The sequence below is a fragment of the Marmota flaviventris genome, chromosome 10 (assembly GCF_047511675.1).
Source record: "Marmota flaviventris isolate mMarFla1 chromosome 10, mMarFla1.hap1, whole genome shotgun sequence".
Lineage (NCBI taxonomy): Eukaryota > Metazoa > Chordata > Mammalia > Rodentia > Sciuridae > Marmota > Marmota flaviventris.
Genome location: NC_092507.1, coordinates 114337409 through 114362776, shown reverse-complemented (window position 1 = coordinate 114362776; position 25368 = coordinate 114337409). Strand labels below are relative to the sequence as shown.

General features: G+C 43.7%; 1 protein-coding gene across 1 annotated transcript in view; it reads left to right on the top strand.

The window, feature by feature from the left end:
- Positions 1 to 7773: 7773 nt before the first annotated feature.
- The window catches only part of Atp1a4 (ATPase Na+/K+ transporting subunit alpha 4), a 32796-nt gene continuing 15201 nt past the window's right edge, over positions 7774 to 25368 (top strand). The window contains exons 1-12 of the mRNA XM_027950730.2: positions 7774 to 7926; positions 8481 to 8540; positions 9312 to 9515; positions 10290 to 10403; positions 13227 to 13361; positions 14074 to 14191; positions 17144 to 17412; positions 19540 to 19738; positions 19977 to 20086; positions 20292 to 20426; positions 23779 to 23968; positions 24102 to 24274. Of these exons, the coding sequence (XP_027806531.2) occupies positions 7774 to 7926; positions 8481 to 8540; positions 9312 to 9515; positions 10290 to 10403; positions 13227 to 13361; positions 14074 to 14191; positions 17144 to 17412; positions 19540 to 19738; positions 19977 to 20086; positions 20292 to 20426; positions 23779 to 23968; positions 24102 to 24274 (1860 nt within the window). The remainder of the gene's footprint in view (positions 7927 to 8480; positions 8541 to 9311; positions 9516 to 10289; positions 10404 to 13226; positions 13362 to 14073; positions 14192 to 17143; positions 17413 to 19539; positions 19739 to 19976; positions 20087 to 20291; positions 20427 to 23778; positions 23969 to 24101; positions 24275 to 25368) is intronic.

The window sequence follows — 25368 nt, the reverse complement described above, 5'->3', positions numbered from 1 at the left end:
CTTTTTCTGGTCTAGACCCAAATCAGGCCACTTTCAACCTGTCCAGTTGCGGGAAGGAGGGAATAGGCTGAGAGTCTCAAGGTCAACACCAATCAATAGTCTATACCATATGCAGAATCCTGTTCTGGATGCCAGATTTAGGGGACACCCACAGCCTTGAAATTCACCTGAGTAGGACATGTTGGTGACCTTTGTGGGCAGAGTGTGATGGGCAGTAGGGAGGGACACTTGTGTGCTTGGAGTTGGAGGGGTGGATGGGTGGTGTGCATTCCTCCAAGGAAACCTGGGAGTTGGGGCCTGGGAGACACCAGCTCTTATAGCCCATACCAGGATTTCAGAATAACAGTCAGAAGTCACTTCTTACCCAAGCTATGTTCTGACCCCTTTATTAAAACTACTGGCGGAGTGATGGTGGTCCTCCTAAGAATGTTTGAAGGAGCAATAACTGCAGCTTGCTTTGTGTCATGGCAATGTCAGACTTTTATCCCTAAAAGTTTGATTAAAGGAAACTGATCGAAGTCCCTTTATCTCACCTCGGGGCCTTAATTCTCAATGACCCTCCGACATGGACACCGTCCTCTCATCTGCCTGGCTTCCCTACTTCATTTAGATCACCCTTTAAATATTACCCCCTCAGAATGGCCCTCAGAGCTCACCTCAAATAAAGTAACACCCCTGGTACCTCTTTCTCCATTCTCTTTATTTGTATTCATAAATACTTACTATCTCAAATGTAGATAGATGTGATATATAAATATATATGCACATAGATCTGGGGGTGTAGTCCAGTGGTACAGCACTTGCCTAGCATGGGTAAGACCCTGGACGACTCAATCCCAAGCATCACACATACACACACATGTGTATATGTATACATATGTGTATATATATATATATATATATATAGAGAGAGAGAGAGAGAGAGAGAGTTTTTTTGTGTGTATACTGTTTGTTTATTTACTTATACTTTTATTAATTCAGCTGACTCTTCTAGAACCAGTTCGAATGAGACAGAGCTTCTATTTTTTTTTTTTTGTTCACTACTTTTATCCTTTTACCTAAAACCATATCTGATGCACGTTAGGCAATTAGTAAATATTTGTTAAATCATCACAACAATCCAGTAAGATGGAGATGACTATATGATTCTGCAACATGTATACTCAGAAAAATGAGAAGTTATATCCCATTTATGTATGATACATCAAAGTGCATAAATGCATTCTACTGTCGTGTATAACCAATTAAAACAAACAAAAAGATGGAGATGACTGTTATCCCCAATCTGTAGATAAAACAGGTTAAATTATGTGCCAGGAGTCTCAAAGGTAGTCAGCATCAGAAGCAGGATTAAACCTAGGCCAGTCTGGCTCAGGACCAGCCCCCTGAACCACCACGCTCACCTGACCTGCCAGCTGCAGAAAGCCCTGATCAATCCAAGGGCTTAGTGAAGTGTGGAGGCTGTGAAGGGAGCCAGGAATTTGGGGACAAAGGCCACTGGAACATAGGGGCTGGGCAGATCCATGTGATGAGAAGCAGAGAAAAAAGATCTGATCGTAAAGATGCAAGAAGGGGCTGAGATGCAAAGAGACCCAACTCCCTGCTAGAAGTTTTTAGCAAAGACATAAGAGAATCTTACTATTGGGTATATTGTGAGAAGGCGAGGCCTACCCCTGACCCAGAAGAGATGCTTTTCATGACATTTCCCTTTTTTGTGTCGGTGTGTGTGGGGGGGGGGTATACCAGGCATTGAACTCAGGGACACTCAATCACCAACCCACATCCCCAGCCCTATTTTGTATTTTATTTAGAGACAGGGACTCACTGAGTTGCTTAGCATCTCGCTTTTGCTGAGGCTGGCTTTGAACTCTCGATCCTCCTGCCTCAGCCTCCCTAGCTGCTGGGATTAAAGGCACGAATCACTGAGCCCAATAGCGTTTCCCTTTTATCTACAAAATGATGTGATCATCTACCAGGGAGAGACAATATGCTAAATATTAAAAAATACTAAGAATGAAACAAACACTACAAAGAAGCCAGCCATGGTGGTGCACGCCTATAACCCTGGTGACTCAGGAGAATGAGACAGGAAAAAAAACAAAAAAACTAGGAAGTGATTAGATCAATATCAAAGGAAGACATTTAATACAAAATGAGTCTTACAAAAACATCCTTGGCTCCAGTGAATTCAATGGAGATATTTTTTCCAAATTCCTCAAAGAATATCCTCATATTATTTATATTGTAGTAAATTATAGAAAAGAATTTTGTGTTGCCTGGCCTATTGTATGGGACTGAACCCAGGGATGCTTTACCACTGAGCTACATCCCCAGTCCTTTTAAAACTTTTTTTTTTTTTTTATTTTGACACAATGCTTTGTTAAGTTACCCAGGCCGGCCTTAAACTTGTGATCTTCCTGCCTTAGCCCCCCAAATCACTGGAATTATGGGTGTGAACCACTGAGTCCTGCTTGACAAAATCTTATCATACATATATTAGCTTGATTACAAGGAAAATGTTATTACTGTATTGACTAGAAAAATGATTCAACTAATTATTTCAAATAATGTTCAGAAGGCTATTGATATCAACATCTATATTTAATTCAAACTGTTGAGGAAAAAGCATGCTGGGAAAAATGTCATCATGTTCAGAGGAGACGGCATGGAGTCTAGAACACTAATAATAACAGCAACTGCAGCAAAAAAAAAAACAATAGCAACAATATTCGAAATCTTGGATAAGAAGTTAGCATTTAAAAGAAACAAACTAGCCTGGCATGGGGGCATATGCCTGTAATCCAGGAGAATGGATTTAGGGAGGCTGAGGTAGGAGGATCACAAATTTAAGGCCGGCCTGGGCATAAATTGAGCTCCTGTCTCAAAAAATAAAAAGCACCAGGGATGTAGCTCAGTGGTAGAGCAACCCTGGCCATCCCCCAGTATAAAAATAAATAAATGAATTCTAAAAAAGAAACCAGCTAGAATAAATAAAAATACATTGCTTTTTGTAAATGACATGACTGTCTACAAAATGCAAGGAATACAACCAAACAAAGCAACAGCAGTGTGTGTGTGTGTGTGTGTGTGTATCTCCTGGAAACATAAGTTCAAAATCATAGGGCACCAATATATCAGTTTTTAAACAAATAAATGTATCCCTATTAAAGAAGATACAGCACAAATGGCTCCTATTTTCCAACAGAACAAATTATAATCAAGGTTTCGTGCGTGTGGCACATGGCATGAATACACGGAGAGCAAAACTTTGGGAAGACAGAATGTCGTGAAAGAAAAAAATATATATACTGTAGTTGAGTGGGTGGCAAACTTGCAAATTCAAAGCCAGCCCAGGCCACTTAGCAAGATCCTGTCTCAAAATTAAAAAATTAGGGGCTGAGACTGTGGTTCAGTGGTAGAGTGCTTGCCTAGCACGGGTGAGACAATGGGTTCTATCCTCAGCACCACAGAAAAGTAAATAAATAAAACAAAGGTATTTTTAAAAATTAAAAGGGTTCAGTGGTAAAGTGCCCCTGGGTCCAATTCCCAGTCCCCACCCCCAGAAAAAAAAATGTTACTATATAAAAAGAGCTAATCCAATATCAATTAAAATCTTCATTATATTTTCATAAAACATAACATGTTGGTTGTAACAGTAATCAGGCAAGAATCTGAGGGGTATTTTTTATAAGTAATTACGAAATAAATGAATATACAACTATGATAGTATGCTTACCTCAACAGATCTTGTTGAGGCACTCCAAACCAAAGTGAATTCATTATCAAAATCTTGTAACATCAAAACGAAATCAGAAAACTTATCATTCAACATCGGTTAAGGACAAGCTACTCTGGGCCAGGTGTTCCTCTGGAGGCCAGGAAAGGTCACGGAGAAGGAGGCAATGAGCAAGTCAACAGATACGTGGGCAGGACAATTTCAGAGAGTGAACAGCACCACAAAGTGATGAGGGTTGGGGCCAGAGGGACTGCTCTGGATTGGCTCTCAGAGAAGGTCTCTCTGAAAAGGTGAACTCTGGAGCTTAGATCTGCAGATCTGAAAGGGGTTTCCAAAAATACTTCCAATTGATTGTATCTCCATAGAGTTGCTTCTGGGGACCTTCTATGAACAAGGCTAAGTGTTGTCACAGAGAGGATGCAGAGATGAATTCAGGTCAGATTTAATTCTGACCTTGCTCTTAAGGATGTTATAATGGATATTAAACACCAGGACAGGAGAAAATGTTTGCAATGTACATGGCAAGGGGTTCCTACACATCAACTGAAAAAAGACAAAACAAACATAAGAGAAAATGCTCACAAGACAATAAAGAAATGCAAATTACAACTGCAAAGTAAGCTGGACACAGTGGCACATGGCTATAATCCCAGTGACATGGGATGCTAAGGCAAGGAGAATGGCAAGTTCAAGGCCAGCCTGGGCAACTTAACAAGACCCTGTGTCTCAAAAAATAAATAAATAAATAAATAAGAAGGGCTGGAGGGGGTGTAGCTCAGTGGTAGAACATCCCTGGGTTCAATCCCCAGTACCTCAAAAATGACTACAAGATTAAAACAAAACAAAACGAAAAACCCACTACAAGATAACAAGATAATCTCTGCCCAGTGTAATGGTGAAAAATGTAAATGACAAGGTCATTCAGTATGGAGAGTACACATTCTTGCATCTACTTGCTGGGATCTAAACAAAAAAAAAAGCCCTAAAAACAATTGGTAGACTATTTTAAGATTTTTAAAAATATATTTTAAGATTTTAAATGAGAGTTTCCTATGTTTCAGCAACAGAAATTAATTCTGCAGATATAAAAGCTAAAGCTACCTATAGTACAGATGCTATGAGGCAGTGTTTTTTTTTTTTTTTTTTTTCCAGTTTTAGGTGGACACAATATCTTTTTTTTTTTTTTTGAGAGAGAGAGAGAGAATTTTTTTTAAAATATTTATTTATTTATTTTTTAGTTTTCGGCGGACACAACATCTTTGTTTGTATGTGGTGCTGAGGATCGAACCCGGGCCTTACACATGCCAGGCGAGCGCGCTACCGCTTGAGCCACATGCCCAGCCCACAGTATCTTTATTTTACATTTATGTGGTGTTAAGGATCGAACCCAGTGCCTCATGCATGCTAGGCGAGTGCTCTGCCACTGAGTCACAACCCCAGCCCCTGAGGCAGTGTTTTTAATAGTTAAAAAATAATTGGAAAGCGTCTTATAATCCATCAGCAGTGGGAATGATCGAAGAGGCCATGGTCAACCCAGAATATGCTTTGGAGCTGCTGAAACCATAAGCTTTATGCACCTGACAGGTTGATTAATGAAAGCAAGATTGGATGATTGTATAAAATTTAAAAATATATCCCCACTTAGGTCTCTATTTGTATAAACACAGAAAAAAGCCTGAAGGGCAGGCAGTATATTGACTGTAGTCATTCTGGCCATGGAGACTGGGAAGGGAAGGGGAATGGGACTTTGAATCTTTATTTTACATTTTTATTTATCATGGTACATTATGTACATTATTGGTAAATTATGATTACACATAATAGCAGGATTCATCGTGATGTATTCATACATGTTCACAACATAATTTGACCAATTTTATTCTCCAGAAACTCCTATTTTATACATTTTTTTTAATAGAGAAGAAAAATCTAATCTATTAAGGAAACAGACTAACCCTGATTCTAGCTGGGAAGGAATCATTTTTCACTTGTGAATTTCAAAGGAGAATTGCATCAGTACCAAGATGGATGTTTTCAGATATGGTCATATTTTTTAAAATCTTGTCCAACCAAAAGGCAATTAAATAAATACCAAACGACAGAAATGAAATATGTATGTGATATGCATAACTGAAAAAAATATATATAAATGATTGATAGAAACACATTAAGTACTGCAGATCCTTTTTGAAAGGAGATAAAAAATATTTGCACATAAAACATTTAAAGTCAGAGCACTTACTGAGTTGTCAAAGGTGAACGGAGAGATAAATACATCATTTTAAAATGAGGAAATAGCCGGGTGTGGTGTTGCATGTCTATAATCCCAGTGGCTTTGGAGGCTGAGACAGGAGGATCATGAGTCAAAACCAGCCTCAGCAACTTAGTAAGGTACTGAGCAACTCAAGGAGACCCGGTGTCTAGATAAAATATTTTAAAAGGGCTGGGCGTGTTGTTCAGTGGTTAAGTGCCCCTGGGTTCAATGCCCAGTATACCCCCAAAACTAAAATAAATAAATAAAAAGGGCTGGGGGTACAGCTCAGTGGTAGAATGTGCCTGGGGTTCAATTCCTAGTAACTACAAAATCAATCAATCAATCAAATAAATAAATAAAAATGAGGGAATACTGTGATATTCACATGGAAGAGGATAGCTTTAAATGGGATCCTAATTAGTTAGATTCTATGTATGCATGTCAAATGCACTCTACTGTCAGGTATATCTAAAAATCAACCAATAAAAAATTAGGAAAAAAAAAAAAGAAGAAGAACTGTATATTAAGCCACAAATGAAATGGTGTTGCTTGTCTGTAATCCTAGTGGCTCCAGAGGGTGAGGCAGGAGGAGCACAAGTTCAAAGCCAGCCTCAACAACTTAGTGAGGCCCTGAGCACCTCAGCAAGACCTTGTCTTTAATAACATCCACAAAGGGGCTGGGGCTGTGGCTCAGTGGTTAAATACCCCTGGGTTCAATTCTCAGTACCAAAAAAAAAAAAAAAAATAAAGACTAATACCAAATTCAAGCACACCCCATATACGCCAGACACTGTGCTTTATGTAAAGCACCTGACTTTAACCCTTACTCTTGCCATCTTATGAGGCAGATGGCGTCCTCCTTTCCAGTAAAGGGGGAAAAGGCACAGAGAAGTTAGTGAACTTGCCTAAAATCATTCAGCCGACAAGCAGAGGAGTCAGGATTCAAACTCAAGACTTATTCCAAATCAGACCAGGTCTTCTTCCACATCAGGTCTATTTTAGCTGATCTCTAGAACTGAAGGATCAGATTCCGTGTTGGTGAAGAGGCGTGCACACGCAAGAGTACCTGCTTGATTTTTCTGTCATCCCCCTGGGGTCTCTCGAGGCCTCAGAGGTCTCAGGACCACACAGGGCTTTGTTCCAGTTCTGCCCTCAGACCCAGATGCTCTCTGCAGCAGAATCTGCTCTGGTCACCTTCAGACCCAAGGACTGAGAGGGGTGCATTCCGGGTTGGAACTTCCACAAGGCCATTGTGATGCCAGGCCCCGGGGGTTGCCAGGGCACCCACAGGGCCTGGGGCTGGGGGCTCCCAGCGCCCTGAAGCTCGCTCAGGCCTCTCCATTCTTGCTGCACTTCCCACCTGCTGGCGCCTTGGGCATCTTCAGCACTTAGGCCCCGGAAGTCCTGGCCACACTGTTCATTTCCTCAGCTCCAACTCTTCAGCCTTCCACCTCTTCCTTAGCTCTGGAAGCCCAGGCTCCTCTCGCCCAGCTCCTTCATTCTAGAAACTTCCTCCTCTCAGCTTTACTGCTCAGGTCTCTCTCTCCCTCTTCACCTTTCCCTTGCCAACTACTCTCACCCCTTCCCTTGGGTCCGCCCCCGCCCCTGCTCTGCTCCACTCCTCCCGGCCTCCTCCGCCCTCCTCCCTCCCTTCCACAGCCCCCCCACACCCTCCTCCCCTCGGCAGCCATGGTCCTCCCTCCTCTGCATCCCTCACCCCCGCTCCCCCTTTCAGCTTCCTCCCACCTGCTGATCTGGGTCCTCTCTCTCTCCAGGGACAACCATGGGGTTCGGAGAGAAAAAAGGGACAATGAGTTTTCGAGAGAGGACTCCAAGCCCAAGACCCAGAATGAGGTTTAAAACTAGCAAGAAACCAAAAGTGAAAAGGGAAAAAAAGAAGAAAGATTTAGAGGAACTGAAGAAGGAGGTGGTCATGGTGAGTGTGCCCAAAGCCGGTGGCCCTGAAACAGCCCTCAGACCGACTCTGCCTCCCAACAACACTCCTTAAAGGCATCACACAGGCCAGCTTGGTGGCTCACACCTGCAATCCCAGAGGCTGAGGCAGGAGGATCAGGATCCCCAGTTCCACACCAGCCTGGGCCACTTAGTGAGACCCTGTCTCAAAATTAAAAAAATAAAATAAAATAAAATAAAAAATAGGGCTGGGTTTGTGGCTCAGGGGTAGAGCACTTGCCTAGCACATGGGAGGCCCTGGGTTCCATCCTCAGTGCCACATACAAGTAAATACATAAAACAAAGTTATGAAAATAAATTGATTGACTAAAATAAAAAGAGCTGGGGATGTAGCTCAGTGGTAGAGCCTCCCTGGGTTCAATTGCTAGTGCACCCCCCACCCCACCCCCCAAAAAAGGCAGAGAGCGAATTACCCAGGCTTGAGCTGTCTTCTTCCCCAAGATGCTTCTTCCCCCTCTCCCTGAAAATAACCTGGGGCCACCACCTCCCCCCTCAATGACTCTACTGTCCCTGCAGGACGACCACACATTAACCTTGGAAGAGCTGAGTGCCAAGTATTCTGTGGACCTGAACAAAGTGAGTAAGGAGCTCCCAGAGGCGGCAGCGGTCCCCAACTCTGACCTTGAGGCTGTCACCGCCCCCTGTATCCTTACTGTCCTCACCACCCACTGCCCATTCATGAATAGCCTTCCTAGAGAGGGAGATTTAGACCTTCTTTGGACTGGGTTTTCCTGACCATCACGGTACCTCAGGGTTCTTTCCCAAGAAGGCACGGTTGCTGCTCTGATTCTTCTCAGCCCCTCTGCCCTCCAGCTCAGCCCTGGGGGTATTTCCCCTGGACACCTGCCTGTTACTTCTCAAAGTTGCTTTTCTGAGGATGAAGAGGAAGAAAAGCACTGACTGATGATTTCTAGCTCTAGAAATCATGCTCCCTAACCTCAAGTCCAACGTCCCTACTTCTCCCCCTCAGCGAAGTTCCACAGGACACCATGGAACTACCCCCAACAAAGCTTGGGACACTTTAAGAAAGTAAGGATGGTCCAGGGCTGTGTCTCTCAAAACTTTTTGTCTTTAGGATCCCGTAACAGTTCTTCTCATTTACCAAGGACCCCAAAGAGCCAGTGCAGGGGGGCACACCTGTAATACTAGCAGCTCAGAAGACGGAGACAGGAGGGTTGCAAATTTGAGGCCAGCCTCAGAAACTTAGTGAGATCCTGCCTCAAAAAACCCACAAAGGTGGGGGTGGGGCTCACCTGTCTCTTTTTTCACCTCTCTCTCCCTCTCTCTTTCTTCCCCCCCCCCCCCCCGCCCCATCTCAATCTCCATCCCTATTTCTTCTCCACTCAGGGTCTTAGCCCCGAAAAAGCAAAGGAAAACCTGCTTCGAGATGGACCCAACGCACTTACTCCTCCTGCCACCACTCCAGAATGGGTCAAATTCTGTAAACAGTTGTTTGGCGGCTTCTCTCTCCTGCTGTGGACTGGGGCCATCCTCTGCTTCTTGGCCTATTGCATTCAGCTGTATGCCCATCAGGAACCTCCCAAAGATAATGTGAGTCTGCTCAACGAATACTGGCCAGTCCAGTCTCTGCTCAGCCCCTGAAACTCTTCTGTCTACACTCCTGAAGTCCTCTGGCCTGAGTCTCTAGGAGTACCAGCACTTTCTAAGGAAGCCCCCGGTCCAACTTAGTTCTCCTTGCCTTTATCTAGAAAGCTCCTGGTCCAACTGTCTGAGATGCAGGATTCCCCTCAGAAACTTTCTCTGCTTTGCGGGGTACAGTGGCACATGCCTATAATCCCAAAAACTTGGGAGGCTGAGGCCGGAGGACTGCAAGTTCAAGGCCAACCTGGGCAACTTAGTGAGACCTTGTCGCAAAACAAAAAAAAAAATAAAAGGGGTTGGAGATATAGCTCAGAGGTAGAGCACTCTTGGATCATCCTATCCCCAGTACTGTGGGGCGGGGAGAACTTTCTCTCCTTTGATGATCTTTCCAACTGATCATCAAAATACTTTGCAGGCCTTTCCTCTTCTCCGCCCCTGTATCCTTACTGTTCCTATTACCCACGGCCCACTCGTGAGTAGCCTTCCTAGAGAGGGTGGTTTAGACCTTCTTTGGATTGGATTTTCTTGACCACTCACCAAACTTCAAGGTTCCTTCCCCAAAAAGGGCACGGGTGCTGCTCTGATTCTTCTCAGCCCCTCTGCCCTCCAACTCAGCCCTGGGGGTACTTCCCCTGGACAACTGGCTGTTACTTCTGGAAGCTGCTTTTCTGAGGATGAAGAGGAAGAAAAGCACCTACCGATGCGCCCTTTCCCGGTCTCCAGCTGTTCCTAGGCATCGTGCTGTCTGTAGTGGTCATCATCACCGGCTGCTTCTCCTATTATCAGGAGGCCAAAAGCTCAAAGATAATGGAATCTTTTAAGAACATGGTGCCACAGGTAGGACGAGTGTTTAGAATGTGACAGATGAGTTAGTAAGTCCCCTGGAGAATTATACCCTACAAAGAGTGAGCTGGGCAAGGCTAGTGTTGAAGGCACCGGGCGACTCTATCAGGCCTTAAAAACTGTGAACCTCTGCAAAAGAGACGCCACTACCACTAAGTAGTCTAGTCTAAGAGGCACAATAGGAATCTAATGAGGAAATTGCATCCTTACCTCAAAAAAAAAAAAAAAAAAAAAAAAGGCATAGAGCCAGGCACAGTGGCACAGGCCTGTAATCCCAGCTACTTGGGAGGGCAAGGCAGGAGGATCACGAGTTCAAAGCCAGCCTGGAAAACAGTGAGTCCCTGTCTGAAAATGAGCTGGGGATGTAGCTCAGTGGTAGAGCACTTCCCTGGCCTTCATAAGGCCCTGAGTTCAATTCCAGCACCACAGAATATTAATAAGAAAAATAAAAGACAAGAGTTGGCAGGGAGGCTAGATTTTTAAAATGTCAGTGATGTTAAAGATAACGAATAGCTCAATGGTAGAACATTCACCTAGCATGTGTGAGGTCCTGGGTTCAGTTCCCACCCCCCACCCCACCCCCCCACACACAAAATGAACAGCTGTGGAATTGTTCCAGATTATAGGAGGTTAAAGAGATATGATATTACTAGCCATGCATGGTAGCACATACCTGTAATCACAGCAACTCAGGAGGCTGAGTCAGGAGGATCACAACTTCAAGGCCAGCCTCTGCAAATTAGCAAAGCCCTAAGCATCTTAATGAGACTGTCTCAAAATTTAAAAATAAATAACAAAGGCCTTGGGATAAAACTCAGAGGAAAATTGGCCATGGGTTCAATCCCCGGTATTAAAAAAAAAAAAGAAAAATGAGATGACAACCAAATTCAGTACTTACACCTCTAAATTTGATGCAGTGCTAGAGGAAAAAAAAAATAATGCCTTTATTTGTATGTATGTGCTGAGGATTGAAGTCAAGGCCTCTTGCATGCTAGCAAGCACACCACTAAGCTACACCTGCAATCCGAAAATAGTGCTTTAAAAGATATTTTGGGCCAATTGACAAAAATGGAATGCAGATGGTAAAATATTATATCAATGTGAAACTTACCAAAATCAATCACTGTATTGTGGTTATATAAGAGAATATCCCAAATTCTTGGGAAATGCACACTGAAACACTTAGGATAAAAGATCGTGAAATATGTAACAAAACCTCAAATAATTCAAGAAAAAAGCATTCGCATGCACGTGCACGCACACACAGAAAGAAAGTAATAAAGCAAATGAGATAAAATGTTAATAGTTGAACGAATGTAGGTTAAAGGTTACAAGCATCGATGCTATTTTTATTCTTCTAAAATTTTCAAAAATTTAAAATTATTTTCAAATAATTTTTTTTTGTACAGATACCTGAAAAGAACAGACAGTAAACAGAGGTTCCTAGGCATATGCCTTGAAACTTGTAAAAGAATAGGTGGCAAAATTTCCTGACAATGTAATAGCACTATCGCCGAGGATTCTTTTTGGTATCAATATGATTTCATGTTTTCAGCTGAGTATATGGGTTAATCCCAGTGACTTGGGAGGCTAAGGCAGGAAGATCACAAGTTTGAGGCCAGCCTGAACAATTTAGAAACTGCCTCAATTAAAAAAAATAATAATAATATATATATATTAGTTATAGGTGGGCACAATAGCTTTATTTTTTAAATTTTTATGTGGTGCTGAGGATCGAACCCAGTGCCTCACACATGTGTGGCGAGTGCTCTTCCTCTAAGCCACAATCCCAGCCCCTGTCTCAAATTTTTAAAAAATAATAATGAAGGGCTGAGTGTGTAGCTCAGTGGGAGAGTTCCTCTGGGATCCGATTCCCTGAACCATGAAAATAGAATTTTTAAAAAAAATTTTGTCTTTGGGTAAGAGTGTTAAAGAAAGTGTTTTGGTAGTTTTGAACTAGGATTGGAAATTATCAGTTAGCTTTTGCTGCCTAACAAACCACTCCCAAATCTAATGACTTAAAACAACATATTCTTTCTGGCAGTTCTGAGGCTGGGATATTGTTGTGGTCTGGGCTGACCTCAGCTGGGGCTAGATGATCTAAGATGACCTCATTGACTTATCTGGGGCCTTGGCTCAGATGTCTGGGACAACAGGGGCCTTTCTCCTCATGATCTCTGTTCTTTTGGAAGACCAGCTCAGGCTTGTCCAGATGGTGGCAGTGGGTTCCTTTAACGACAGGACAAATCCCAACATAAAAGCACTTGTTAAGCCTATACTTTGCATCACATTTGCTAATATCTTAAGGCCAAAGCAAGTCACATGGCTAAGCCTAGACTTAGGAATGAAAAGATAGACCCCACCTTTTGATGGAAAGACCAGTAAAGTCTCATTGCAAAGAGTCTTGCAGATGGTGGCTATAGGAATGTGCAATCTTTCCCCCCCCCCCCCTGTACTCTGGGTATTAAATTCAGAGTCTTGAGCATGCTGTACCAGGCAAGTATGCTACCTCTAAGCTACATCTCCAGTCCTTTTTACTCTATTTTGAGACAGAGTCTTGCTAAGTTGCCCAGGCTGCCTTCGAACTTGCAATTCTCCTGCCTCAGCCTCTCAGGTTGCTGAGATTACAGGTGTGCCCCACCACACCTGGCAGCAATATGCAATCTACCAAAGACTCCTTCAGAAATATTGTAGTGGGTGACAGTAAAAAAGAGGAGTCAGAGGAAAGAGTCAGGAACTGAAGTTTTAGAAAAATAGGAAGTAAGAGACTGGGAAAATCAAAAGTTTTAGAAACAACTCTGCCCTATCTTCCTGTAGCAAGCTCTGGTAATTCGAGACGGAGAGAAGATGCAAATTGATGTACAAGACGTGGTGGTGGGAGATCTGGTAGAGGTGAAAGGTGGAGACCGAATCCCTGCTGACCTCCGGCTTATCTCTTCACAAGGATGCAAGGTGAGGAGAGGTGGAGAGCTAAGGGAGGGGGCTAAGGTGGTCTGAAAGTATGGTAGAGACCTAGGCTCAGTGAGAAAAAGTATGACCTTCCAGGTGTGGTAGCACAAACCTGTGATCCTCATGACTCAGGAGGCGGAGGCAGAAAGATCGAAAGTTTGAGGTCGGCCTGGACAACTTAGTAAGACCCCCCAAAAAATCAGAAATAGGGGCTGGGGATGTGGCTCAAGCGGTAGCGCGCTCGCCTGGCATGCGTGCGGCCCGGGTTCGATCCTCAGCACCACGTACAAACAAAGATGTTGTGTCCGCTGAAAACTAAAGAATAAATATTTTTTAAAAAAATTATCTCTCTTCTCTCTTCTCTCTCTCTCTCTCTCTCTCTCTCTCTCTCTCTCTCTTCTCTCTCTCTCTCTAAAAAAAAAAAAAAATCAAAAATAGAAGAGGCCAGGGATGTAGCTTAGTGGCCGAATGCCCCTGTGTTCAACATTCAGTATCAAGCACACACACACACACACACACACGCACACACACACACACAGAAGAAAAAAATTTCAGAACCTTGAGAAGTTACTAGTGTGAGTCTAAGGTTAGACAATAAGATGCTGGTTATGTACATTTGTTTCTGTCTATATGTAAATGATGGTAAGTAGAGATACAAATGTACCTGCCTTTCCCCCCACACTCACCTAATGACCTGTCCTCCTTCCCATCCCAGGTGGACAATTCCTCCCTGACTGGAGAGTCAGAGCCCCAATCCCGCTCCCCTGACTTCACCCATGAGAACCCTCTGGAGACACGAAATATCTGCTTCTTCTCCACCAACTGTGTAGAAGGTGAATATTGGATCATAAGTAGCATAAATTCAAAAGCAGAAACCAAAACAGAAAGATTTCAAGAGCGCTCTATCTTCTAACGGGATTGGGATAGGAAGAACTGGTGAACAGGCTAGCCTAGCCATGGATCATGAGCTGTGTGACCTTTTCATTCAAGGTCAAAACCACCATTTCTACCAGTGCAGTGGTGCGTGCCTATAATCCCAAGACTTGGGAGGCTAAGACAAGAGAAGACCAGTTTGAGGTCAGCATGGGAAATTTAGCAAGTCCCTGTCTCGAAAGAAAAAATAAAAAGAGCTGGGGATATAGCTCAGTGGAAAAGCACCCTCTGGGGTTTTCCCCAAATTTCATTCCCACCACCACTAAAGACCCCCACTTGCACATTTCCACATTTGATGATACTAAAAGTCGTTAGCCTAGATTTTTCTGTGGATGACAAAAGTATTGAGTTCTTAGCACAAGGCCTGATACATTGTAAGTACCCTATAATTATAAGCTATTTTTCTAGCTAGTGAATGACTACCCTCTAGATGCTTAAAACAACACAGGAAGGAGGAAAAATTATTCATCCCTGCTAGATCATTCTTTTCCTAGGGAAGCCCTAACTTCTAACTAGTCCCTTGTCCAAGGAGGATACTGGCATTGAGAATTTGAGAAACAAGAGGTACTCCTCAGACTTTAACTTTGCTCCTAGAATCTAGGGCATCTTTAAACCAGGAGGCAATTCTGACCAAAGCGGTAACAAGGGACTCAGTAGCATTATGTCAATCTCTCCTTTGCCCTTTCCCTTAAAGTAGCCTGAAGACTCTCTGGAACACACTTGAAAACCATTATTAATGCTTAAGAATAAATGTTTGGGTATCTAGAAATAGCTACATTTTATTGGATGCATAAATTCATTTTATTGGATGCACCATGTCAAATACTATCAATATAATCCGTGATTCTCACAATATTATATAGTAGGTATTAGCCCTATTTTACCCATGAAAGATGAAGGCTCAAAGCAATTAATTATCCAAGGGTAAAACTCATCAGAAGAGGAGGATCATGTATTCTAATTCAGGTCTATTGCCAAAGCCCATGTTCTTTCCAAGACTTTGATCTGAACTAAAAGATTGCTTATCACCTTTCTCTCCCTTCCCCTCCCTCCTCTGATACTGAGGATTGAATCCAGTACTAGAGAGGTCATTAACCAGGTACAGTGGCACATGCCTGTAATTCCAGTGACTTGGGAGGTTGAGGCAGAAGGATCACAAATCTGAGACCAACCTCAGCAATGTAGCAAGACTCTGAGCATTGTAGTGAGGCCCTGTCTCTGAATAAAGTTTAAAAACAGGTCTGAAGATATAACTTAGTGGTAGAACACTTATCTAGATGCACACCTCAATCCCCATCCTCCCCATCCAAAAAAAAAAAAGAAGAGTAACTTCTGAATATAAGACTGAATGTACACTGAATTTTAAAATAAGTGCTATTTCCATAATATGTTTCTTTCCTGAGTGATTCTGACTCTGACTTTAATAGTAGAAATTTCAGTCATTATGGTAAAGCAGGAAGAATTGAATCTTGCCATGCCCCTCATTTCCAGCCATGTGGAGAACGCCCGCATCATGTGTATGTAAAGCCACACCTGATGTCCCAGTTGCCCTTCCGGCTCCTGGAGCACTGCTGGTGGAGAGAAGAGCCCTGGGTAGGCACAGCAGCCCAGCTGTTGTGGCCTGTGCTCCCCAGCAGAGGTCAGACTGGCTCTAGTCAGCAAAGCCAGTCATGGGCGCAGGTTAAGCGGGGCTTCCTAACTACTGACATTCGGGGCCAGACAATTCTTTGTTGGGGGAGGAGGAGGGTTGGGTTGTCCTGGACACTGCAGGATCTTTACCAACATCCCTGGCTTCTACCCACTAGATGCCAAAAGCAGCTCCTCCTAGCCTTTTTAGGACAACCAAAATGTCCCCAGACATTGCCAAAAGTCCCCTGTGTGAGGGGTGGGGGCAAATTGCTTCCAGTTGAGAATCATTCCTGGGGGTGTAAAAATGATTCAGCAGCTGGAGAAGGAAATATACAGGCAACGGGAAATATTCAGATAAGTGTAATGAAGACCTTCTTTTTTAAAAGAAAAATACTTATTTATTTATTACTCGGGTATTTTACCACGGAGCTACATCTCCAGGCCTTTTTGCTTTTTATTTTGAAACAGAGTCTCACTAAAAAGCTTAGGGCTCACTAAATTGCCGAGGCTTTCATCAAACTTGCAATTCTCCTGCCTCAGCCTCCCTAGTCACTGTGATTATAGGCGCATGCCACCATGCACCTGGCATGAAGACCTTCTTCAAGGCACTTTAGGCAGTAAAGTAGGGTATCACTGGATAACTGTGAGATCTCTTCAGAGACTTTTCCAACTTGGAGACCCTTATTTGCGTAATGAATTGAGGAGAACCTTAATGACTGAACTTGTCTTGGTTAATTGCTACTTCCAAAAAGGAAAAGTTTGGGGCTGGGGATGTAGCTCAGTTGGTAGAGTGCTTGCCTTGCATACACAAGGTCCTGGGATCAATCCCCAGCACCATATAAAAAAGGACAAGTTTGCTGGGAACAGTAGCAAATGCCTGTAATCCCAGCAACTCAGGAGGCTGAGGCAGGAGGGTTACAAGTTCTAGGCCTGCCTGGCCCTGCCTGGCTAATTTAGCCAGATCTGTCTCAAAAAAAAAAAAAAAAGTCAGGGGTGGGGGATGGTAAAAAGAAAAGAAAAAGAAAAACAACAGATTCTCTTAGCAGATAAGGGTTTTAGGAGCTCTCTGTCAGGAACTGTGGGCAAGAGCTAGGGCTATCAGTGGTAGAGTGCTTCCCTATCAAGCATGAGGCCCTGGGTTCAATCCCAGGAACTGGGAGCAGAAACCACTACAGTATTTCTTATATCTCTATATCACGTTGTCCCTCTCCTTTCACCCACAGGAACAGCCCAGGGTATTGTGATTGCTACAGGAGACTCCACGGTGATGGGCCGAATCGCTACGCTAACATCAGGCCTGGTGGTTGGCAAGACGCCCATTGCTAGGGAGATCGAACACTTCATCCATATTATCACGATGGTGGCCATCTTCCTCGGTGTCACTTTCTTTGGGCTCTCGCTTCTCTTGGGCTATGACTGGCTGGAGGCTGTCATTTTTCTCATTGGCATCATTGTGGCCAATGTGCCTGAGGGGCTGCTGGCCACTGTCACTGTGAGTAGACAGGGTGGAGGAGAGCCTTGAAGGCAGGCAAATCACCCCGGGGAAATGAAATCACTCGTACCTTTTTGTCATTGAAACTTCACATACAGTATTCCGGATACGCATATGGGTGCCGGAAAGAATCCAGCTACCAATGTTACATCACTTCCTCTGCCATGTTTTCTGGCATCTTCTCTTTCGCCTCAGTGAGAGGAAGTGAATGGTGATGGAGGAAGCATTGGTCTGAATTCGAGTTTCTGGGTATACTAGTGGTGAACTTGGCCAAACGATTTCACATCTCCAGGCCTTACTTCATCAGTTTATAGAGAAAGATTAATTTAGAATCACAGAATTCTACTGGAAGGGACTTCCAACCTTTGAACCAATGTTCAATATCCTCTATAAAATCCATGGAAGATTATTTTTTTCTATTCCATTTTCATTGTCTCTAGCATTTAACTATTAGATTGCTATAATTTAAGTTTTCTTCTGTTTTTGATTTTTATTTTGTTTTGGTACTGGGGATTGAACCTAGGAGTGCCCTACTAGCACACACCCCCCCCCTTTTTTTTTTTTTGGTGGGTGCTGGGGATTGAACCCAGGGCCTTGTGCATGCAAGCACTCTACCAACTGAATTATATCCCCAGCCCTCCACCAGCCCTTTTTATTTTATTTTGAGAAAGGGTCTCACCAATTTGCTGAGGCTGGCTTTGAATTTGTGATGCTCCTGCCTCAGCTTCCTGAGTCTCTGGGATTACAGGCCTGCACCACCATGCCCAGCTCCTGTAGTTAAATGTCACTGTGTTAAGCAGCAATGTGATTCTGCGTTTTCATCTTCTCTCTTTTACACCTAAAGAAATACAAAATCAGTTGATTCTCTTTCTTCTACAGTCTAACCCTGTAGATTAATGATGGTATCCATTACATCCCTTCAAACTCTCCCAGTGGGAGGAAAAATAATCCCTTTTCCTTTAGCCATTCTTCCTGTGACAGGGTTTTCAGACATCTTGTCTTGCTGATAACCCATTTGGGGTATGCTCCAGTTTATCAATAGTCTTAAAATAGAAATGAGAATAATACTTAGGGTGTTTTGGACTAGCATGAAAACATTGGGACAGGTGATTATAAATAAACCACAACCTCATGATTAGAATCCTGTACTTACATAACCACAGTCTAAGAATTTATTAGCATTTAAAAAAACCTTGCCACACACCAGGCTTACTTTTAGTTAGATAATTAATTAATTAATGTGGTGGCACTGAGAATTAAACCCAGGGGTACTCAAACACTGAGCCACAACCCCAGCTTTTCTTATTTCAAAAGTTTGAGAACGGGGTCTTACTAAATTGCCCAGGCTGACCTCGAATCCTCCTGCCTCAGCCTCCCAAGTCACTGAGATTATAGGCATGTGCCACCCCAGTCAGTTTACATTGAATTTTTGGTCAACAAAAAATCTTCTGGTTTAAATGATTCCTCAAGTCCTTTTCAATGTTGTAGGATTCCCTCCCAATGTCTTCATTTCATCCTATCTACTTTTTCAACTATTGGTACAGTGTCTCACCCCCAATCCATTCACACATACATAGCATCCTATAACACAACAAAATATTAGCTGTCTATGCAGTCGTAGAAAGGCTGGATGTTAAGACAGAGATGTGGCCTGGACTTGAATGGAGAAGAGGCTGCCGAATGAAAACCCTGCAAGGACCCTGGGGGAGACGATCACTCTGTGACTCTGGTAAGAAATACACCGAAACTCTTGCCACAAAGCACAAATCAAAATCTCTTCCCTAGCGGGATTTGTGGTGGCACAAATCTGTAAACCCAGTGACTCCGGAGGCTGAGGTAGGAGGATCTCAAATCTAACTCCTGGGAAACCTAGCAAGATACTGTCTCAATATTGAAAATTATAAAAAGGGACTAGGGATGTAGCTCAGAGGTACATGGTCCTGGGTTCAATCCTCAGTAGTGAAAAAAAAAAATTACTTTCCTAATTTCCTTTGCCGAGGCCACAGATGAACTCTCTAAGGAGTAGGTGAGAGCAGAAGGGAAATAAAAATGATTAAATTTCCAAAACACAAAGTCATGTAAGTCATCCATCTCTGGGTCCCTTCTCTCCCCTCTTTGTGGCTACAGGTGTGCTTGACCCTGACAGCCAAGCGCATGGCGCGGAAAAATTGCCTAGTGAAGAACCTGGAGGCGGTAGAGACGCTGGGCTCCACGTCTACCATCTGCTCGGACAAGACGGGCACCCTCACCCAGAACCGCATGACCGTAGCCCACTTGTGGTTTGATAACAACGTGCATGAGGCTGACACCAATGAAAGACAGTTTGGTGACTAGTGGTATTGGTAGACCAGGCATGGAAGGATGGGGGGAGGTAATGAGGGAGCTCAGAGAATGTTGAGTTCAGACAAAGAGGAGAGAGCTTCAAGAGAGTGGAGCGGAGAGAAGGGAGGTATAGTGGGAAAGAAATGTCACTTTGGGGCAGTATTTAGGTACAGAACAGGATGTGAATAATCCCCTGCTTTTAACTGTGCCCTGTTCACAGTTCTTTCCTTCTTTCTCCCTAGGGGAAACATTTGCCAAGGACTCTGATACTTGGATTATCTTGGCCCAAATCGCTGGCCTCTGCAATCGGGCAGACTTTAAAGCTCATCAAGAAACCCTGCCCATAGCTCAGGTGTCAGGCCTAAGGGGGAAGAGGTACCTCGGTGTCCAGGGTATCACCTGCCCTCTCCGCCCCCAAATCTCTTTCTTAGCACTCAGTGATTTCCCCCAGACACCTGCCCGTCCGTCCCCACTCTGCCCCTCTCCCTGTGGCCTCAGGCCAGCCCCGCACCCAGGTGGCATGTTCCTGGGGTTGACTGTACCACCCATCCTGGCAGCGGGAAACAACAGGGGATGCTTCTGAGTCAGCCCTCCTCAAGTTCATCGAGCAGTCCTACAGCTCAGTGAAGGAGATGAGAGAGAAGTACCCCAAAGTAGCAGAGATTCCCTTTAATTCTACCAACAAGTACCAGGTACAGAACCAACCAAGGTAGGAGAATGGTGGTGAAGGATGGGTGAGGGAGGCAAGGGGGAGCTTGGCCTTGGCCTTCAACTTCACCTCTGAGCAGTGGAAAGGCTCAGGAGAACCAGCATCAGGAGCAGAGGAAGTAGCAAAGGCTGCTGCTGGGTGAAAGTCACGTTAGAGTCACTCGTGGCTTTTACGTGGAAGTACCTGGGTCCACTGTGAGGTTTCCCACTGTAGAATAAGGTCGTGCTTGCAAAGTGTTGGGTTTCCTTAGCCATCGATCTTTCCATTCACTCCATGACTGCTGCAGCCTCAGGTAGGCCATCGCGTCTCCAATATTGTTGTGAAGTTTTTCATTTCCTGGGAACATTTTTATCAATTCTACAGGGAGAAGTAAACAATAGAAAAGGAAAGGCTGAATGAGGGACAGTCACCGTACAAACAATAAAACCCATAGAGGGACAGGAAAGAGTATTTCTCTGCCAAGTGAGAATTCTGGCAGATGTTGAAGAGAAGGTTCCAGTAGAAAGCAGAGAACAGCGGGTGGCTTTACCATGATTCTAACTCTCCTAGTTGGGTCTGGATTCTATGGACACTATCCTGACTGGTTTGAAGGAGCAGGTTCCCCAACTCTCTGTACTGCCATAAAGCCCATTCAGGTGCGGGTAGCAGGAGAGATGAAATTCAGTTATGTCTTTCTGTCTTAAAAACATGCAGTAGCTACCTACCCAGGAGGCTGGAGCAGGAGGATCACAAGTCCAAGGCCAACCTTGGCAACTTAATGAGATAGTCTCAAATTTTAAAAATTTTAAAAGTTGAGGATATAGTCCTGTAGTAGAGTGCCCCTGGGTTCAATCTTCAATACCATAAATAAGTAAGTAAATAAATAATAATAGTAATAAAACAATACAATCTACATAAATTTTTAAAACCCAATTTATCTATATCTTCATATTGAACACTGATCAAATAAAAGTTATATAGATCCATATACTTCCCGTCTTGACTGGTTTTCAGTCAGTGTAATAAAATAGGCCTCCCAGGCCCAAACTGCAAGCATCATTTTTATTTTTATTTTTTTCTAGCATTTGATGGCCTCACTAACCAGACAGGAATTTTGTGGCTTGGCAGGGCCTGAGTAAATCCTTTGGAAAGAATTAAGTATCTCTCCCTCCAATGTGATTCAAAATAAAATCAAAACCTATTCACAAACAACGATGTGTGTTCAACAAATAGCATTGTTCCCTAAAATGACTATTAGCTTCTTCTGAGATACTGAATATCAAATTCAAATGGCAGACGGTCCTCTGAGGTACACCACATGTGACAAGCCAATTTTCTCTGGGAGGCTCTGAATTAGCTGTTTCAATTAGCTGACTCTAGTCTTTGCAAAGAACATCTTAGTCTGCTGATCGTCTGCAAAGCTTGGTTTCTTTCCCTGCCTGAGATGGAGATGATATGAAACAGACCTTCTGCCCTGGTATTTCCAGCTTTCTCCCTTCATCTTCTCTATCTATAATCTTCTCTCAAGATGTGATTTTTTGCCAGGCGTGGTGGTGCATGCCTAAAATCTCAGCAACTCGGGAGATTGAGGCAGGAGGATCAAAGGTTCAGGATCAAAGGTTCAACCTGGGCAACTTAGTGGGACCCTGTCTCAAAATGAAAAGTAAGGGGATGTAGCTCAGTGGTAGAGCACTTGCCTACCATGTGTGAAACCCAGATTCCATCCCTCACACCATGAAAGAAAGAAAAAAGAAATCAAAATAAAAAGGGCTTCAGGTACAGCTCAGTGGTAGAGGACCCCTGCGTTCCATCCCCAGTGCTGAGAAAAAAGTGATTTTTTTTTTTTTAATTTTTTGTGACCAAGTTACTAGCTTAAATAGGTCTTGCTCTCACCTCTGAACCTTTCAACTCATTCAACAAATATTTATTGAGCACTCGGAAAATTGAGCTTTTAAATCCTTTTATAGCTTTCTGCTTAAACATGGGTTTTCCTGTTAACTGCTTAAGCATATTTTGACATGAACTGAGCAGTCTGGAACTGAACGGTTGTAACCACACTTTACACACTGGTTTCCCACCCTGCTTGTCCTTTGAGCGTGCAGTCTGGCCTCCCCCACACTCCCACAGTTCCTTTCAATGGGCTGACTTTGTTCCCAACAGGCAATATAGCAAGCATTTCCTATCACTCACAAGAGGAACCCCAGAGAGAGTTCCTTTTCATACATCAGAGATCAAGAGAAAATGCAAAATCTAAGCTGATCTTATGGGTCTCTCCTGATTGCTGTAATCTCCTCAGGTTCACCTCACGAATATGCCCCTTCTCTGCCCCACCTCACCCTACATCCCATCTCTAGTAGCCCCTCTCAGGGGACTTCTCACCTTTAGTTCAGCAGCTACAGGACTGGGAAGCCTAACCTAAAAAAAAATTTCACAATTTTAAAATTTATTTTTTATTGTTATTTTTTATGTGTTCATTTATTTTGTATGATACTGGGGATTAAACTAGGGCCGGCCTCCAGCATACCAGGCGAGTGCTCTACCAGTGAACTCTATCCCCAGCCCTTTTTATTTTATTTTGAGACAGGGTCTTGCTAAATTGCCTAAGCTGGCTTCTAACTTGGGATGGTCCTGCCTCACTCTCCCTTGTAGCTGAGATGACAGACTCAAAGTGTTTTTCATAACTCTCTCTCATAAAAACTCACTGGAGCAGGCAAAGCAGAACCTTTTACATTTTATGGAAGGAACAAAGGTTTTGCAAGGTCAAGTAGGTTGACCTGGATTCATGAAGCTACTAATAAGGCATTCATGCTGGCCCTAGAACATAGGTCTTTGGACTCTTAAAAGTTTTCTGCCTGCCTGGCTGTGTTTCTTTGACAGCTCTGCTGTTTCTGCTCTTGAGCCATCCAATCAGCAAGGAATCAGGAAGAATGCAAATGAGCCCTTCAGAGAGGTCCAGTCTAGCTGGACATGGTGGCACACACCTCTAATCTCAGCTACTCAGGAGGCAGGAGGATCACAAGTTCAAGGCCAGCCTGGGCAACTTAGTGAGACCCTGTGTAAAAGAGAGAGGGAACATCAGAGTCTTGCTGTAATGGAGATTCATGTACAAATAGTACTAGTGTGGGGGGTCCTGGAAAGGGCAGCTGGGCTCAATTTTGAGCCCAATTTGACTGAGGCAATAGGGGCCAAAGGAAATGTCATGTGAAACCAGTTGTGTGTGTGTGTGTGTGTGTATATATTTTTTTTTTAATTTTTAGTTTTTAATGTTTTTAACCTTGTAAACCTTCCTCTTGGTTTTTGCCCTTGACTCTGGCTCTCTTCTCCTATCCCATCTCTGCTTCCTCTCTCCTCCCTAGTTGTCCATCCACCTTCGGGAGGACAGCTCCCAGGCCCACGTACTGATGATGAAAGGTGCTCCTGAGAAGATCATGGAGTTGTGCTCTACTTTCTTCCTGAATGGCCAAGAGTACCCAATAGATGATGAAATGAGGACTGCTTTCCAAAAGGCCTACTTAGAACTGGGAGGCATGGGGGAACGTGTGCTGGGTGAGGCGCTGGGAGGACCCCCCTGGAAGGAATAGCATCGAGATGATTTTTGTGGAGTGAACAGTCTAGGATGTTGGGGTGTGTGGGAAAAGGGAAATAGAGAGATAACTACTGGTCTCCTGTCTCTCTCCAGGGTTCTGCTTCTGCAACCTGCCTAACAGCTTCTCCAAGGGATTCCAATTTAATACAGATGAGATAAATTTTCCTATGGACACTTTGTGTTTTGTGGGGCTCATATCCATGATCGACCCTCCCCGGGCAGCTGTTCCACATGCTGTGAGCAAGTGTCGTAGTTCAGGGATTAAGGTAAATAAATACCTGCCCACTCCAGAAGACCCTCACCTGTCACAAGTTGGAGCAGCTAGTAGAAAGCCTTGCACAGAATAGGTGTTTAATGATCTTGATTTAATTATAAGCTCTGCCTCCGAGAGCTTATCATTTTTGTTGTTGTTGTTTGAGGGGTGGGTGTTCGCTTGTTTTTTGAGACAGGATCTCACTGTTAACAGGCTGATTTGGAACTCATAGACTCAAGTGATCCTCTTGCCTCAGCCTCCCAAGTAGCTTGGACAACAGGCATGTACCATGCCCAGTTGAGCTTCAGAGATTTTTAGTCTTAAGAGCTATGTAACACTAAGTTGCCTCTGTAGCTAGAATTCTATGTTACAATGAGCCTTTAGAATCACCAGGAAAGGTTGACAAATCTAGGCCACACCCAGACCTATTAAATTAGAAACTCTCAGGATGGATCCCAGGCACTAGGCATCTCTATTTATTAAAAATCTTTCTTCAGAACCCTAATGATGGGGAGGCTGAGGCAGAGGAGGATCGTGAGCTCAAAGCCAGCCTCAGCAACTTAGCCAGGCCCTAAGCAACTCAGTGAGACCCCGTGTCTAAATAAAATACTAAAAAGGCCTGGAGATGTGGCTCAGTGGTTGAGTACCCCTGAGTTCAATCCCTGGTACCAAAACAAAACAAAACAAAAACCCATGGAGCAGACAAGTTTCCAGCATGTGCTTCTCAAACTCGTGTACATGTGAATCATTTAGGGGTTGTTTTGAAATGCAGATCTTATTTCATAGATTTAGGGCACCTGGACCTTTTACATGTTAAACAAACTCCTCAAAGCTGCTGCTGCTGCCGGTCTGTAAACTGCACTAGGAGGAGCAAAGTGCTGGACGATGTGGTATAAATACACTTCTGGAATGGGTGGTAAGAGGGTGAGGCTAAGGGGGTTGGGAGTCTGGAGTAGGCAATAGTGAGATGAGATAATGAGAACTAGGGGGACCTCAGTGGGTCTGACTCAGAGTGAGCAGCTGTCCTAACTGGTTTATGTCCAGGAGTAAAAGCCAGAAATGAAAATTAATTGGTCCAAGGATGAAACTCAGCTGCAAAACAAACCT